Source organism: Anomaloglossus baeobatrachus, chromosome 1 (genome assembly GCF_048569485.1).
Source record: "Anomaloglossus baeobatrachus isolate aAnoBae1 chromosome 1, aAnoBae1.hap1, whole genome shotgun sequence".
Classification (NCBI taxonomy): Eukaryota; Metazoa; Chordata; class Amphibia; order Anura; family Aromobatidae; genus Anomaloglossus; species Anomaloglossus baeobatrachus.
This window is the reverse complement of record NC_134353.1, coordinates 754,037,733-754,051,635: the sequence shown is the minus strand read 5'-3', so window position 1 is coordinate 754,051,635 and position 13,903 is coordinate 754,037,733. Positions and strand designations below refer to the sequence as shown.

General features: G+C 42.0%; 1 protein-coding gene across 2 annotated transcripts in view; it reads right to left on the bottom strand.

The window, feature by feature from the left end:
* Positions 1-13,903, bottom strand: part of PTPN11 (protein tyrosine phosphatase non-receptor type 11) — a 142,928-nt gene that overhangs the window by 47,259 nt on the left and 81,766 nt on the right. For both annotated transcript variants that reach the window (XM_075323959.1, XM_075323969.1), the window contains exons 7-11: positions 6,336-6,432; positions 4,060-4,139; positions 3,798-3,956; positions 1,445-1,576; positions 941-1,095 (exon numbers count right to left, since the gene is read on the bottom strand). In XM_075323959.1, coding sequence (XP_075180074.1) covers positions 941-1,095; positions 1,445-1,576; positions 3,798-3,956; positions 4,060-4,139; positions 6,336-6,432 — 623 coding nt within the window. The remainder of the gene's footprint in view (positions 1-940; positions 1,096-1,444; positions 1,577-3,797; positions 3,957-4,059; positions 4,140-6,335; positions 6,433-13,903) is intronic.

Genomic DNA, 13,903 nt, shown 5'->3' with positions numbered 1-13,903 from the left:
AATTATTGAGGATGTCAGTCTTCGGTCATTAGCAGAATGGAGGGCACGAGAGAGGAGATTTAGGGTGGTGCAGATCTGTGGAGAGCTTTGTGGATGAGAGTGATAAGTTTATATTGGACTCTGCAGCGGATAGGCAAACAGTGCAATGACTGGTACAGAGCAGAGGCATCAGTGAAACGGTTGGAGAGGAAAATTATCCTGGCTGCAGCATTCAGAATGGATTGGAGAGGGAAGAGTTTAGTAACAGGGAGACCAATTAGTAAAGAATTACAGTAATCCAGGTGAGAATGAATGAATAAGAGCGACAGTAAAGCCGGGGCCACTTGGGGACTACTGCGATCCTCGCATGATACTCGGCTCTCGCTGGTAGCACAGCGGGAGCAGAGTGTTAATATTGGTCTGAGTGGAATGCAATGTTTTATCGCATTCCACTCGCTCCGATTTTCATGCCGTGTGCCTTAGGCCTAAGAGTTTTTGCAGAGTCAACGGTAAGAAAGGTCGAATGTTTTTGAGGTGGTGGTGACATGAACGAGCGAGTGAAAGAATGTGGGGAGCGAAGGACAGATCGGAGTCAAATATAACTCAAAGAAGCAGTTCAACTACACTAACACTTGCACTTCCACTGACATATCGCTTCTATCATAACTAGCAAATTGAATACCCCAGAAAAAGTTATAATTTGTATATGGGTGACATGTACCTATGCAGCCATACTACTACTTCCATATGTAATAGCAGGTTCAATTTCATAAATTAAAATTTCCTACAGTACCTGATCAAATAAGGCTTCCCCATGAAAAACAAAGCCTGGATAATCTAATCCTTCAATCATGGCTTTCTTTTGAGCCTATGTTGGGATAATTTGTTAGGTTCCATTTTTTGCATTTTTTTGTGTGTTTGTTTTTTAATAAAAGGACGAAAAGCTTTAGATGCAAATTACCTGCAATGAACAACTACAGGCCCAGGTTCAGGTATACTATCTTGCTTGTGATGAACTTCTTCTAAAAAGTCTAAGACACCACCAGGATCTGTAGGCACTCCATGATCTGGCCAGGTTTTGAAATGGTATTGCCACACAGTTCTTTCAGTATTACCCTAGAGCACACAAAGCATGAAATTATTGTTAAGACTGCAATGATTGCAATACACACAGAGACTAAAGGGTCTTGGGAAAACATTACGATAAAATAACAGATACAAATGCATTACAGACCCTTAATTACAGCACATGAATAATAATAAGAAAAAAAACAACACCACAACCCATTTTTTGGTCGTATTAAGTCTTGTGATTCTACAACAGGCTGGTGATTGATGGGAGAATTAGAAAAATTCACCAAATGATAGAGTGAAATAAACTAAAAATTGCCATACACCTGCAAGTATGTATATAAGAATGATAGTATAGTATAAGTAAAAAGAACAAACTAATACAAATACTTACTTGCCCTACTTTTGAAAGTTTAAGCTCTCTTAATATGTAGTCATGAGCTGGTGTCTCTTTGACATTTCTCACCCGCATGACACCATACTCCTTTAGTGCGTGCTCTTCAGGCCAATACTTTACACATTTACTCTGAAAACATACAATGCAGCATTAATTTCACTGCATGAAGATGGAAAAAGCAAACAAAAAAACAAATCGGATGATTCAGCAGAGGCCAAGTTTACATCATGTTCCAGTTATGCTTTCTCATAGATATCTTCTTTTAGTTCAAAGGAAGAATCTGTTATCTGTTTTGTCACCTGCCACGCAGTATACTATGTCTGGGTGTCCGCCTCCAGAAACCATATACCTTCAAAAATGGTGCACGACAGAGCACAGTGACTCCATCTGCCCCAATATAGCCATGGGCCCAGTCGGCGCACACGTCCGAAACCCGTTTTGTGGGCCCACTAGAACAAAAACACCTTGCATTATGTGTAAGCACCCGAGCGGTATTGGATAAAATGAATCCTACAGCCAGTTCACGAGATTAACAAAAATGATCATGCGTCCTAAAATGAGATCTAAACAATGTGGGGTTTCTCAGGACTCATCTGATGAAAGTTCTGGCTTAAGGTCTGTGCAATGCCTTGCTCTCTTTTTGTCTCAATAGAAGAAAAGACTACACAATCTGGATGTGGTTAGGCCAGTGCAGTATTTGTCAACCACTGCCCCTTTAAGGCGGTCCAATTGCTTATTTGTTCTACCAAATGTGCCTCGTAGGGGTCAGCCATTCCAAAACGACCATCTCTTGCTGGATTAAAGCAACCATTACTGAAACTTATAAATCAAGGACAGGGTTCCCCGTTTAATGTCAGGGTGCATTCTACTAGAGCGGTGGGGGATTCTTGGGCGGTTTGTTATCAAGCCTCGGCCCTGCAGCTCTGTAAGGCAGCTACCTGGGCATCACTGGATAACTTTTCCAAATTTTGCAGGGTCTATACCTTTGCTTCTGTTGATCCACGTTTGCGCAGGAAGGTTTTGCAGGTGGCAGTTAATCAAGCTTCCACTTGAGCTACACTAGTAAGCTCTATAATATTAACAGAATGTTCATTAGTTTGTGTTCTTTCCACCCCAGGAACAGCTTCTGGACGTCCCAGGGTTCTGTGTCCCCACAGTGAAGCGACCCAGAAAAGTAGATGTTTGGTATTAACCATAAAATCTGTTTCTCATTAGTCTTCATTAGGGGACACAACTACCACCCCTTTGCGTGATTGGGCGTGTATTTATGCTATTCTTTTTGATATTTCTTATCTTTTTGCTTCTCATCCTGCTTTCCAACTAAACTGAGAAGACCAAATTGAGGAGACCAATGCCAGAAGGCAAGGTATAGTCTGTTAGGGAGGAGCTAATTTTTACTTCTATGTAATATCAGTGACATCCTCCAGGTGGCAGCAGACTATCCAGAGTTCTGTGTCCCCCGATGAAGACTAACGATAAGCAGATTTTACGTGGGAGTACCAAAATTCTACTTTTTAATCACATCTAATTGGGAACCTATTATTATTCCACGATCTATTGGTTAAAATGAACTTTGTTTATGAGAAAACCTCTTTAATTCCTTGTCATCGTAAATTTACAGTGCAGAATAAAGCTTTTGTAATCTAAAAGGAAGTTGGGCTCCCGGCTGTCATTGCTGATCTCCGTTGATACTACTGGACCCAATAATCACATGATCAGCGTGCATCTGCCTGGCAAAGCAGAGCTGCTGGATACTCGCAGGCTCAGATCAGCTCTGTCAGTGACCTGTGTCACTATAGGGTGTTATACGTATCTGAACCTTAGGCTCCTATGGATGCCTAGGGCACATTAGGAAAAAGAAAAAAAAAACAAACAAACACAATAAGAGAAAATATATATAAAGCTCCTCCTCGTCCCTTACTTGAAAAAGCAACAGCTTTCTTTTTCATATTAAATATATTTTTACATCATAATAATAATAAAGAAAAAAAAAAAAAGATAAAATTAGATATCCACATGACTATTAACCCCAACAATTCTTTCAATAGGTCATTTAAGTAAAATGTAAATCGTAAAAACAGTAACACGTGAGAAAAAAACCCTGTACATTTACAATATGGTCATATAAATGTTGAGAGGCAAAAGTCTATAAAATGGTTATTAAATGGTTAATTAACAAAACCTTATGGTGACTTTGTATATTAAGAATCTTGTTTATAATGCACAAAAAAGGCCATACAATATTTGAGCTTAGGTGCAACAGGTTTCATGGTAATGCAAGAAAAAAAAATTAAATTGATATTATAAACTAGGAATCAGGGGAACCGATTGGGACTTATTTCGGACTCACCTTGCCTCGTTCTACCTCCTTAGTTGTCATGACGATAACTCTGGAGTTTTCTTGGAAAACCATTCTCCAGAAATCATTGATGGTGTTTTGCAGGCAGCCCTGAGTAGCGATATAGCGCTTCTTCGGTTTTAAATTGTTGCATTTTGTTTCAAATTCAGGCTGCAAAGTAATGTATGAAATGTGAACATTATTACAGACTCATAGGATTCCCACTATGGTAAGAAAGGACAACGTGCAACTTATATGGAAGAACACTACTCACCATTATGGTATTGGCATTGATGTAATCAGAAACCTGCTCGTTAGGATCTCCATCATGAAGGACAACCCTTGTGTGATCAACTGTTTAGAAGAAAACCAATAAGCCATGAGGGCCAATGGGGGCTTGTTTCTAACAATAGATATATTGGACGTTGTTCACATTACATACATTATAGGATTGTCAAGTTTTGTCATGTACATTTTGCTCGCGATAATCTACTAAGAAGATATATAAAGAGGTTATTCAAATAGCATCTTTCTACATATAGTCACTCATAAGTTCACATACACTATAAGTGTACAAGATTAGTTTGCATCATTACTCCATTTCAGGAATGTGAAATAGAGTAATACCAGAGACAATGGTTTATTTAATCTTGTAGGTCTTTCATCACATTCCCAATGGCTCAGAAGTTTACATACAAGTGGTTAGTATTTAGCAGCATATCTTGGCTCACACATTTCAGGTCGTCTTCCACAAGCATCTCACAATAAGTTGCTGGAATTTAGGTCCAATCCTCCTAACAGAACAGATTTGTAGGCCTCCTTGCTTGCACACGTTTTCACTTCTGCCCATAAATTTTTGTTGGGGTGGAGGTCAGGGCTTTGTGATGGCCACTCCAGTACCTTCACCTTGTTGTCCTCCAGCCACTTTATCACAACTTTGGATCTACGCTTGAAGTCATTGTCTATTTGGAAAACCCATCTTCAACCAACATTTTATTTCATTTCTGTCGTCTTGAGAGGTGGCTTCATTGTCATGACATGCATTTTGTCAAGTACACCAGTCCCTCCTGCAGCTATATAACCCCACATGATGCTGAAACCCCTAAACTTCACGATTATTTGGCTTTTTCAACCATACATAACCAATGGTCATTATTGGCAAACATTCTGCCCATTTTTATTTCATTACACCAGTGGATATATTATAGTATTGCACTTGCAACTACAAACTATAGGACACATTATATTGTTGGTATAGAATACATTTGCACCCATCTTCTCCAGCATCTTCAGGCGGTCACTTAGGGCAAAAAATACCAATCAATTGAAGCAAAGTAAAATATATTGATCTCAATAAGCAGAACATGTCTCCTTCCAGAATAGTATGCATGAAAGTTACGTGGTCCTAAGGAGTTACACATATCAGATTGTAGTTTGATCAGAAAAACTTGGTGTTTGGAACTTACTCCCTTGTTTGATTCAGGCCTGTGGAGATCCATAATTCTTTTACTGAAATCTTGGCCAATTTGTTTGTAATTTCTCATGATGACAAGAAAAGAGGCAAATAGTCCTTGAAGGTAGTCCTACAAGTTCTGCTAAATGTACACCTTCAAGTAATTGAAATAGAGTCAATTAGGAGTCAGAAGCCATGACATCAATTTCTGGGAAATTTCCAAGTCAACAGTGTATTTGATGTATGTAAACTTCTGACTCACTGAAATTTTGATACTACAAGACTCAGGTCAGCTACATCATCAATCACTAAGCTAAAACATAAAAAAAAAAAACCACACACAACTCATCTATAAACACACATCATATATAATACCACATTTTGAAGTTGCTTTCAGGCATGTGACCAATTACATGACCTGAAAGGTCCTCCAGCTAGTAAGGTGAAAGAACCTACAGCTACTAAGGACGTGCAGCATCTGTCAAGGTCCTGGTAGCCTTCATTCTTTCCCTGCACTGATCTTAGATCAGAGTCGGGCAGGAGAGAGAGCAGTTTCTTTTTCATTGGGAAGGATACTATGTCAGTGTTCTTCTCAAGCACAGAAAGTTTCATACAGACTATAAAACGCACACACTTTTTAGCAAGATGTTTTTCTTTCTAAAAAGTGCATGTTATAGTCCCATACTTCCTTTTCTGACAAAGCTAAAGTGCATTTGCACATTAGAGCTCCGACCACACTCATAAATCTGCTCTCTCTCTATATAGCAGCCACATGGTTCCTTCCCCCATTAGATTATTTGCACAGCGCCACATCTATCAAATCACAGGACCATGTGGCTGTTGCCTAGCGGGATTGAGGAGCATGATCTGCAGTAATTGGCATCAGCCACTCCATACAATGTATACAACCACTTCCAGAGCTGTTAAAAGCTGATGGGTAGAGGTGTGACCTCCTCTTATCCAATAATTATGACCTATCCTAAAGGAACAACATCAATTTCATAGTAGTGGACAACCACCTTCACGGCTACTTAGATAGCCTCTAGAAACCGGAGTATTGCCAAGTCCTATAAAGAGAAAAAGTAACCTGTACTTACAAGGTAAGATATTCTTGTAACGGTTTTTATTCTTGTTTTCGGGTCTTTGCCCCTCTTTACGACTGTATAGCAGTTTGCATTCTTGCTGTTGCAAAGTCTAGGAACAGGAAAAAAAAAGTAATAAAAAAAAAATAAGTTTCATTTTTGTAAAAGAAATAGAAAAACATTTATCTTTGTCATTTAAAGCAGCTGTTCTGTGCTTCCTCCCCAGCAGCTACATCTCCCAGACTGAGCAATTACCTGTCAGTCAGAGTTACAATGAGGTCTGCTGTCAAAGCGGTCTTAAAATATACACCCCTCTTGTGGATGGTATGCCACTGATTCCTACATGGAGAAGCAGAGGCGGAAATAACCTGAGCATCCCATTATCCGCGGCACTGTATTTCAAGGACACGCATTTCAACACCCAGGAAAATATATTTTAATAACCTCATATAAAAAGCAATGCATTTTATTTGTGGATGCTAACATGGCGATATGAAATATTAAAGCAATAAGTTCTTATTAAAAAGACAAATACTGTGCAGAACTCTTCCAAACTAACTTTCAAGAGTTACATAACACGGTAATCGGTGATGGAGGAGCAGATTCTTGACAGTATGAGGTCTCCACAATGTAACAGACAGATAGAACGGTTTGCATATAGATATTTTTAGTGTCCTTCTATTAAGTAGTGAATGATTGCACACAGCATGGAATAACCTTCAGATTGTATTTGTCAAGGGAAGAGGCAAACAGAGCTGTTGCATTGTGAGCTCATGGCATTATTCTGAAAACCATTTTAGTAGACTCATTAATCCTCCCGCAAGAACTGAATTTGGATCCTTCACCTCCAAGCTTGCCAGGATAGCACTTTACATTAGAAGTAAATGGTCGGCATTGGTAGAAATTCCGCAACAACCTGCAACACTCGCCGCCGGGGAATGGTACTGTGGCGAGCAGAAATGGAGACCCCGGGCCTACTCTAATGTGGGGTAGAGGACCGGGACTGTGGCAGCTGACCCCCAGGACAGGGGCAGACACAGAAGCAGGCAGGACTGAGTCTCAAGTACAGACAGGGACCACCAGGGTGGTTCAAGGCAGACAACTCATGCAGGATGGACAGGCAAAGTCTCTAGCACCAACATGGCAGGATGGACAAGCAAAGTCACTAGTACCAACAAGGCAAGATAGACAGGCAGCAAGTACGGGCGGGACAGGACTGGAACCAGGTGCCAACAGGCAAAATAAGCTGGTAGCCAGATACGGGCAGGGATAGGGCTGGAACCATGTGCCAACAGGCAGGACAGCCTGGTAGCCAGGTATAGGCAGGAACAGGACTGGAAACAGTTGCTAACAAGCAGGACAGGCTGGGACTAGGTACAGGACTGGGCAGGTACATGTGGGAAAGGACGGGATGGACAGAGTGACCTGACAACTGACTAGACAGAAATCAACTGACTAAACTATTTTGTTGAACAGGTAACTCCCATATTGGGAGCTTGCCTTAAATACCCAGTGCCTCTCAGCAATAGGCTAAGAGGCACTTTCTAGGAGTGGTGCGCTTGCCCTTTAAGAGAAGGCCAGCGGTGTGCGGTCCCTCGCCGAAGGTCCTGTGACACACGCACAGACTCCAAGAGGCGGGGGGGATGAAAAGCCCACGTGGATGAGAGGCAGGGACGACGAGCAGCATGGAAGGACCCAGCCGCAGCAATCAGAGCGTGTCCCTGCAGGAGAGCAAGGAGTGCAGGGATGCAGCATTACAGTACCCCCCCTTTACGCCCCCTCTTCTTTAGGACTCATGGAGGCTTTCTCTCCACAAAGTCAATGGTAGCCAGAAGACAGGCGGAAATCAGGACAGGCTGGCAAGACAAAATCACACGGATCCAAGGCAAAACCTAGAGAAAACAGACAAGAAAAACAGGATAAAACAAAGGAGAACTTTTCCGAATAGGTATCTCCCACAAGATCAGAAACGAGGAATCCGAGTTTAGACTGGGGCATTCTATCCACACACGACACCAACAAGAGCTTTAGGAGGCATAGGCTGGGAGCTTGGAGATGAACCACAGGTTGAGGCACAGAATGCCAGGTTCGGGTTAGAGCATTCCATCCGTGTACGACACTGATGAAGGCTTCAGAGGACATCGGATGGGGAATTCCATGCACGACACCAACAAAGGCTTCACAGGGCATCGGATCTTGGAGATGCACCACAGGTTCAAGAATTAAGTGTTCAGGTTTGCGTTGGAGCATTCCATCCACGCACAACACCGATGAAGGCTTCAGAGGGCATCGGATGGGGATTTCCATGCACGAGACAGACAAAGGTTTCAGGGGGCAGTGGATGGGAGCTTAGAGATGCACCACAGAACAAAGTGTCCAGGTTCGGGTTGGGGCATTCCATCCCCGCACGACACCGATGAAGACTTCCCAGGGCATCAGATGAAAGCTTGGAGATGCACCACAGGTTAAAGAACAAGAGTGGAAACAGAATTCAGAAAAACAAAAGGTCTCTGGAAACAGGGAGCCAAGTGGACAGGTTTTTTCAGTCGGGGAACTTCCACGACAGGGCAAAGTTTAGGTTGAGGCAAAAAAACAAAGTCAGTGGAGTCTATAGCCTGTTCAAGCTGTAACGCTCGCCGCCGGAGATGGTACTGCAGTGAGCTGAAGTGGAGCCACTGGATCACACGGGGGCCCACTCTAATGTGGGATAGAGGACAGGGACTGTGGCAGCTGACCCCCCAGGACAGGAGTGGACACAGGAGCAGGCAGGACTGAGTCTCAAGTGCAGGCATTGACCACCAGGGTGGCTTAAGGCAGACAACACAGGCAGGAAAAACAGGCAAAGTCTTTAACACCAACAGAATAGGATGGACAGGCAAAGTCACTAGCAGGGCAGATGGCAGGGACTGGGTACAGGACTGGACAGATACAAGTGGGACAGGACAGGACAGACAGGGTGACCTGACAACTGACTAGACAGAAATCACCTGACTAAACTGATGGTGTTGAACAGGAATCTCCCCTAGTGGTAGCTTCTCTTAAATACTCAGTACCATCCAGTGATAAACTGAGAGGCACTTCCTAAGAGTGGCGTCCTGGCCCTTTAAGAGAAGCACATGCACACCTTAGGAGTGCTCCCGAAGGTCCTGTGGCGAGCGCACAAACTCCGGGAGGCGAGGGGGGAAGAGAATCCCACGTCAAGGAGACGCAGGGACACCGGGCAGCGTGGAAGGACCCAGCGGAGGTGAATCAGAGTGTGTCCCTGCGGGGGAGCAAGGAGTACAGGGATGCAGCATTACACAACCACTAATCTGCTACATAGGAAAGAAAAAACTACGCAACTGCTCATACATGTGGAGTAAAAAAAATGCACTACAGAACCGTTATTTAAGGGGAATCTGTCACCAGGTTTTTGCCACATCATGTGAGAGCAGCATAACGTAGGGGCAGAGATCCTGATTCCAGTGATCTGTCACTTACTGGGCGGCTTTGTGTAGTTTTGATAAAATCACTGTGGCCACCACCAGTTAGGTCTTATATACAGCATTTTAGAATGCTGTATACAAGAGCCCAGGCCACGCTGTATAACTCCAAAGGGCTCTATTGCGCATGTACACTTTTACCTACCCTGCTGAGGGCAGATCAAAGTACTTTAAAGGGAACTAATCACCAGGATTTTCATATATAAGCTAAAGCCAGTGCTATACTGGAACTATCAGGCTGCTTATCTACATTCCATTATTGATCAGCTCGGGTGTTTAGGTTTTGAAATCCAAGAAAGTGAAGTTTGTAGTACAATGAGCAGCTTCTCGAGTGACAGTTGCACTGGAGCAGATCCCTTTAATGCGCACCAATCACCAGGATTTTCATATACAGTGGAACCTTGGATTATGAGTATAATTGGTTCCGGGAGTGTGCTCTTAAACCAAGTTACTCTTATATCAAAGCAACTTTTCCCATAGGAAATAATTGAGATACAGTCAATTCGTTCCACAACCCAAAAATATTTGCTGTATTTTGTAGAAACTTATTACAGTAATACAAAATAATGGACTGTATTCACTTAAAATTATTACAGTAGACTAATACAAAACACTGTACTGTACAGTAAAAAAAACATCTAAAATAAATTAAACTGCACTTTAGCTTACAATAAAATTGGTGTGCAGGAGGTACAGTATAAGCAATGTGCTGTACTGGTTAGCAGAAAGAGTACGATACTGTATCCACAAATGCAAATTGATAGACATGCTATATAGTATATATTGTACTGTACAATGGTATACTGTATACAATATACAGTACATATGTACAGAAAGTTACCTCCAGAGCAGGTCAGAGCGCGGTGAAAGACAGATCCAGACGTGTGCAATGTGAATATTTGCTCTTATTGGAAAGCATTGCTCTTAAACCAAGTTACAAATTTGTAAAAAGCTTTGCTTGTCTTGCAAAACACTCTCAAACCAAGTTACTCTTAAACCAAGGTTCCACTGTATAACCTAAACCAGTGCCATACTGCCACTATCAGGCTGATTCTCTACATACCTTTAGTGGTCAGATATGATGTATAGGTTTTGAAACACAAGCAAGGAAAGTTTGTAAAATGAGCATCTTTTTTGAGTGTCAACAGCTGCCGATCAGCTGATACCTGGGATGGGTATTCATAGTGATTCACGCCCCCCTGCCTGTCTGTCCTCCCCGTCATTTATACTAATTCTATTATAGAATCGTTATACTATGTGACTAGAAGGACCTGTGCTGATGTCATACCCATGTGCCCAGGAGGGGTGGGGCCTCAGCCAACAGAAAAATAATTCCTTTATTTCATAATTCTACGCGTTTCAGAGACATCTCCGTCTCCTTCCTCAGGAAAATAAATCATATTACAAAAAAGGGGCAACAGAGCCTATATAAAGGAAGACCAGTAGCCACATAATTATATACATATATGTGGCTACTGGTCTTCCTTTATATAGGCTCTGTTGCCCCTTTTTTGTAATATGATTTATTTTCCTGAGGAAGGAGACGGAGATGTCTCTGAAACGCGTAGAATTATGAAATAAAGGAAATCTTTTTCATCTACAACATCAGTGGTTTTTAGCGCGGCATTTAAACCGGTTTTCTCTTTACCTGACCTATATTTTATATACTGCATTCCGGGGCCGCTGCTAAACCACAAAAAGGCACTCACATGCGATCATAAGGAGTTGTGACTTGCACAACCCTACCAGGTGAGTGTACCTCTTTCTGTCTCTCTACCCTCATACCGGGTAAGACCCTATTGCGCTTTTTCCCCCTACAGCTCAACAGAAAAATAATGTCGCTTCCTGGTATCAGCTATGTTGGCTGAGGCCCCGCCCCTTCTGGACATCCACATTGAGTCGGTGGATGAGCTGGATTTTCCCTTCCCTTCTCCCATTGTTGCTTTTAATGGGTGGTCCTGTATCATATATACAAATATATTATATATATATATATATATATATATATATATATATATATATATATATATATACACATATTATATACATATACATACACACACACACACACACACATATATATAAGGTTATGCTGTAGAATTTCAAAAATTTCAAAGTACGTTGCAGTCGATCACAGTTTTGTGTCATCCACCATGTAATCACTGTTGAAATCAACGACCGGCTGCAGTGGTAATGTGCTGTAGATGGGCAATCAATGCTGTAGCCATGCCAGTAAAGACCGGTGGGAGGGATGGGCCAAAAAAAGAGGAAGCACTGGACAGGGGCTTAAGCAGATAAGCAATGCTTGTTTTGATCATTTACAGCATAACCAGCTGCAGCTCAAATTATTTGGCACTAACAGTGTAAAAGAAAATGCGACAATGATCACCTGGCTGATTTCATTTCTTTATTGTGACCTGCCCCAATCTAGTTATCATAAGATGTGTTAGTAACTGTTCTTGTCTAGGAGCGCAATCGCCAGTATGTGTCCTCAAAATGACCACAAAGTACCGGCTAAGATCAATCTGATGATGAGGCAACCGGACAAATAATGAATCACCAGGGTATAATTTACAAATATAAAAAGGAGACTGACAACTTCTGCACCTTCAGACAAAGGCATCTCAGTGTGAAAGTTCCAGTGAATGTTATTCAATTGTATGGGAATTCAATAATTGCGCTCTTATTTTCTCGACAGAACAAAACGCACTATAATGGGGAAAAGTATTGGGACATCTACACATTACACCTTCTGTAGCTTTTTTGACACCTTATTTTAAATCCATAGACGTTGGAGAAATATGGAGATGGCCCTTCGTTTGCAGCTAAATCATCTGCCAGTCTTTTGACAAGGTTTTCTACAAGATTTTATGGTGAGTCTGTGGGAGAATTTCCTCCAGAAGAGCATTTGTGAGGTCAGACACTGATGTTGAACGAGAGGACCTGGCTCACAATTTTAGCTCTCGTTCAGCCCAAAAAGTGTGATGGTTTGAAGTCATCATCTGTGTAAACCAGTCATTCTTCCACAGCAAACTCAACCAACCTTTGTGGACCTTGCTTTGTGCACTGGAAAACAGTCATGGATAACAGAAAAGGCCTCCTCCAAACTGTTCCCACAAAACTAAAAGCCATAAACTGTCAAAAATGCCTGAAGCATTAAGATTTCCCTGGAACTAAGGGGCTTGGGATCAATCATTAGGGATTTTAGAATAGCACTCTATGGACATTTGGCATTGTGCTTGATGATGTAAGGCTTGTATATAGCTGCTCAGCCATACTAACCTATGCCATGAAGCTTCCAGGGCAAAGTTTTTGTGTTGATGTTAACATCAGAAGAGGTTTAGCCTTTGCAATTGTTGAGTTAGCAGAGCGTTGGTGACTTTTATCTACCATGCCCTGGAGAAATTGATGACTCCGCTCTGTAACAATATGTGCTTTGTCACTTTGATATTATTGGAAAGTAGAAGTGTTTAGAAACCACTTTTCATGAAATTCCTTTCCTCGTAAATATTCTACAAACTGACTTGTCACAATGATGGTGACCTATTACAGGACCACACTCGAAATTGAATTCAGTGAGCTCTTCAGTGACTATTATTTCACAAATGTTTGGAAAAGGCAGCTTGCATGGTTGGGGGGGGTGGGCGACTTTTATATAACTGGCTATGGGCCTAAATCAAAAAAGGACATTTTTGTGTACTCACCGTAAAATGTCTTTCTTGGAGCCTTTCATTGGGGGACACAGACATTGGGTTATATGGTGTCTCCAGGGGAGGCGTGACACTAGGTTTAAAAAAAGTGTTAGCTCCTTCTCCCACAGCATATAACCCCAGCTAGGCGGGAACTAGCTCAGTTTGTTGTAAAAGCAGTAGGAGAAGGACAACCAAAACCACAAGGGCGGGAGCTGTGTCCCCCAATGAAAGGCTCCAAGAAAGCCATTTTACGGTGAGTACACAAAAATGTCCTTTCTTTCTCGCCTTTTCATTGGGGGACACAGACATTGGGACGTCCCAAAGCAGTCCCTGCGTGGGAACTGAACTATTAACAGTGTAGAACATCAGCCTAAGAGCTGACTAACAACTGAAACTGCAGTGAACACAT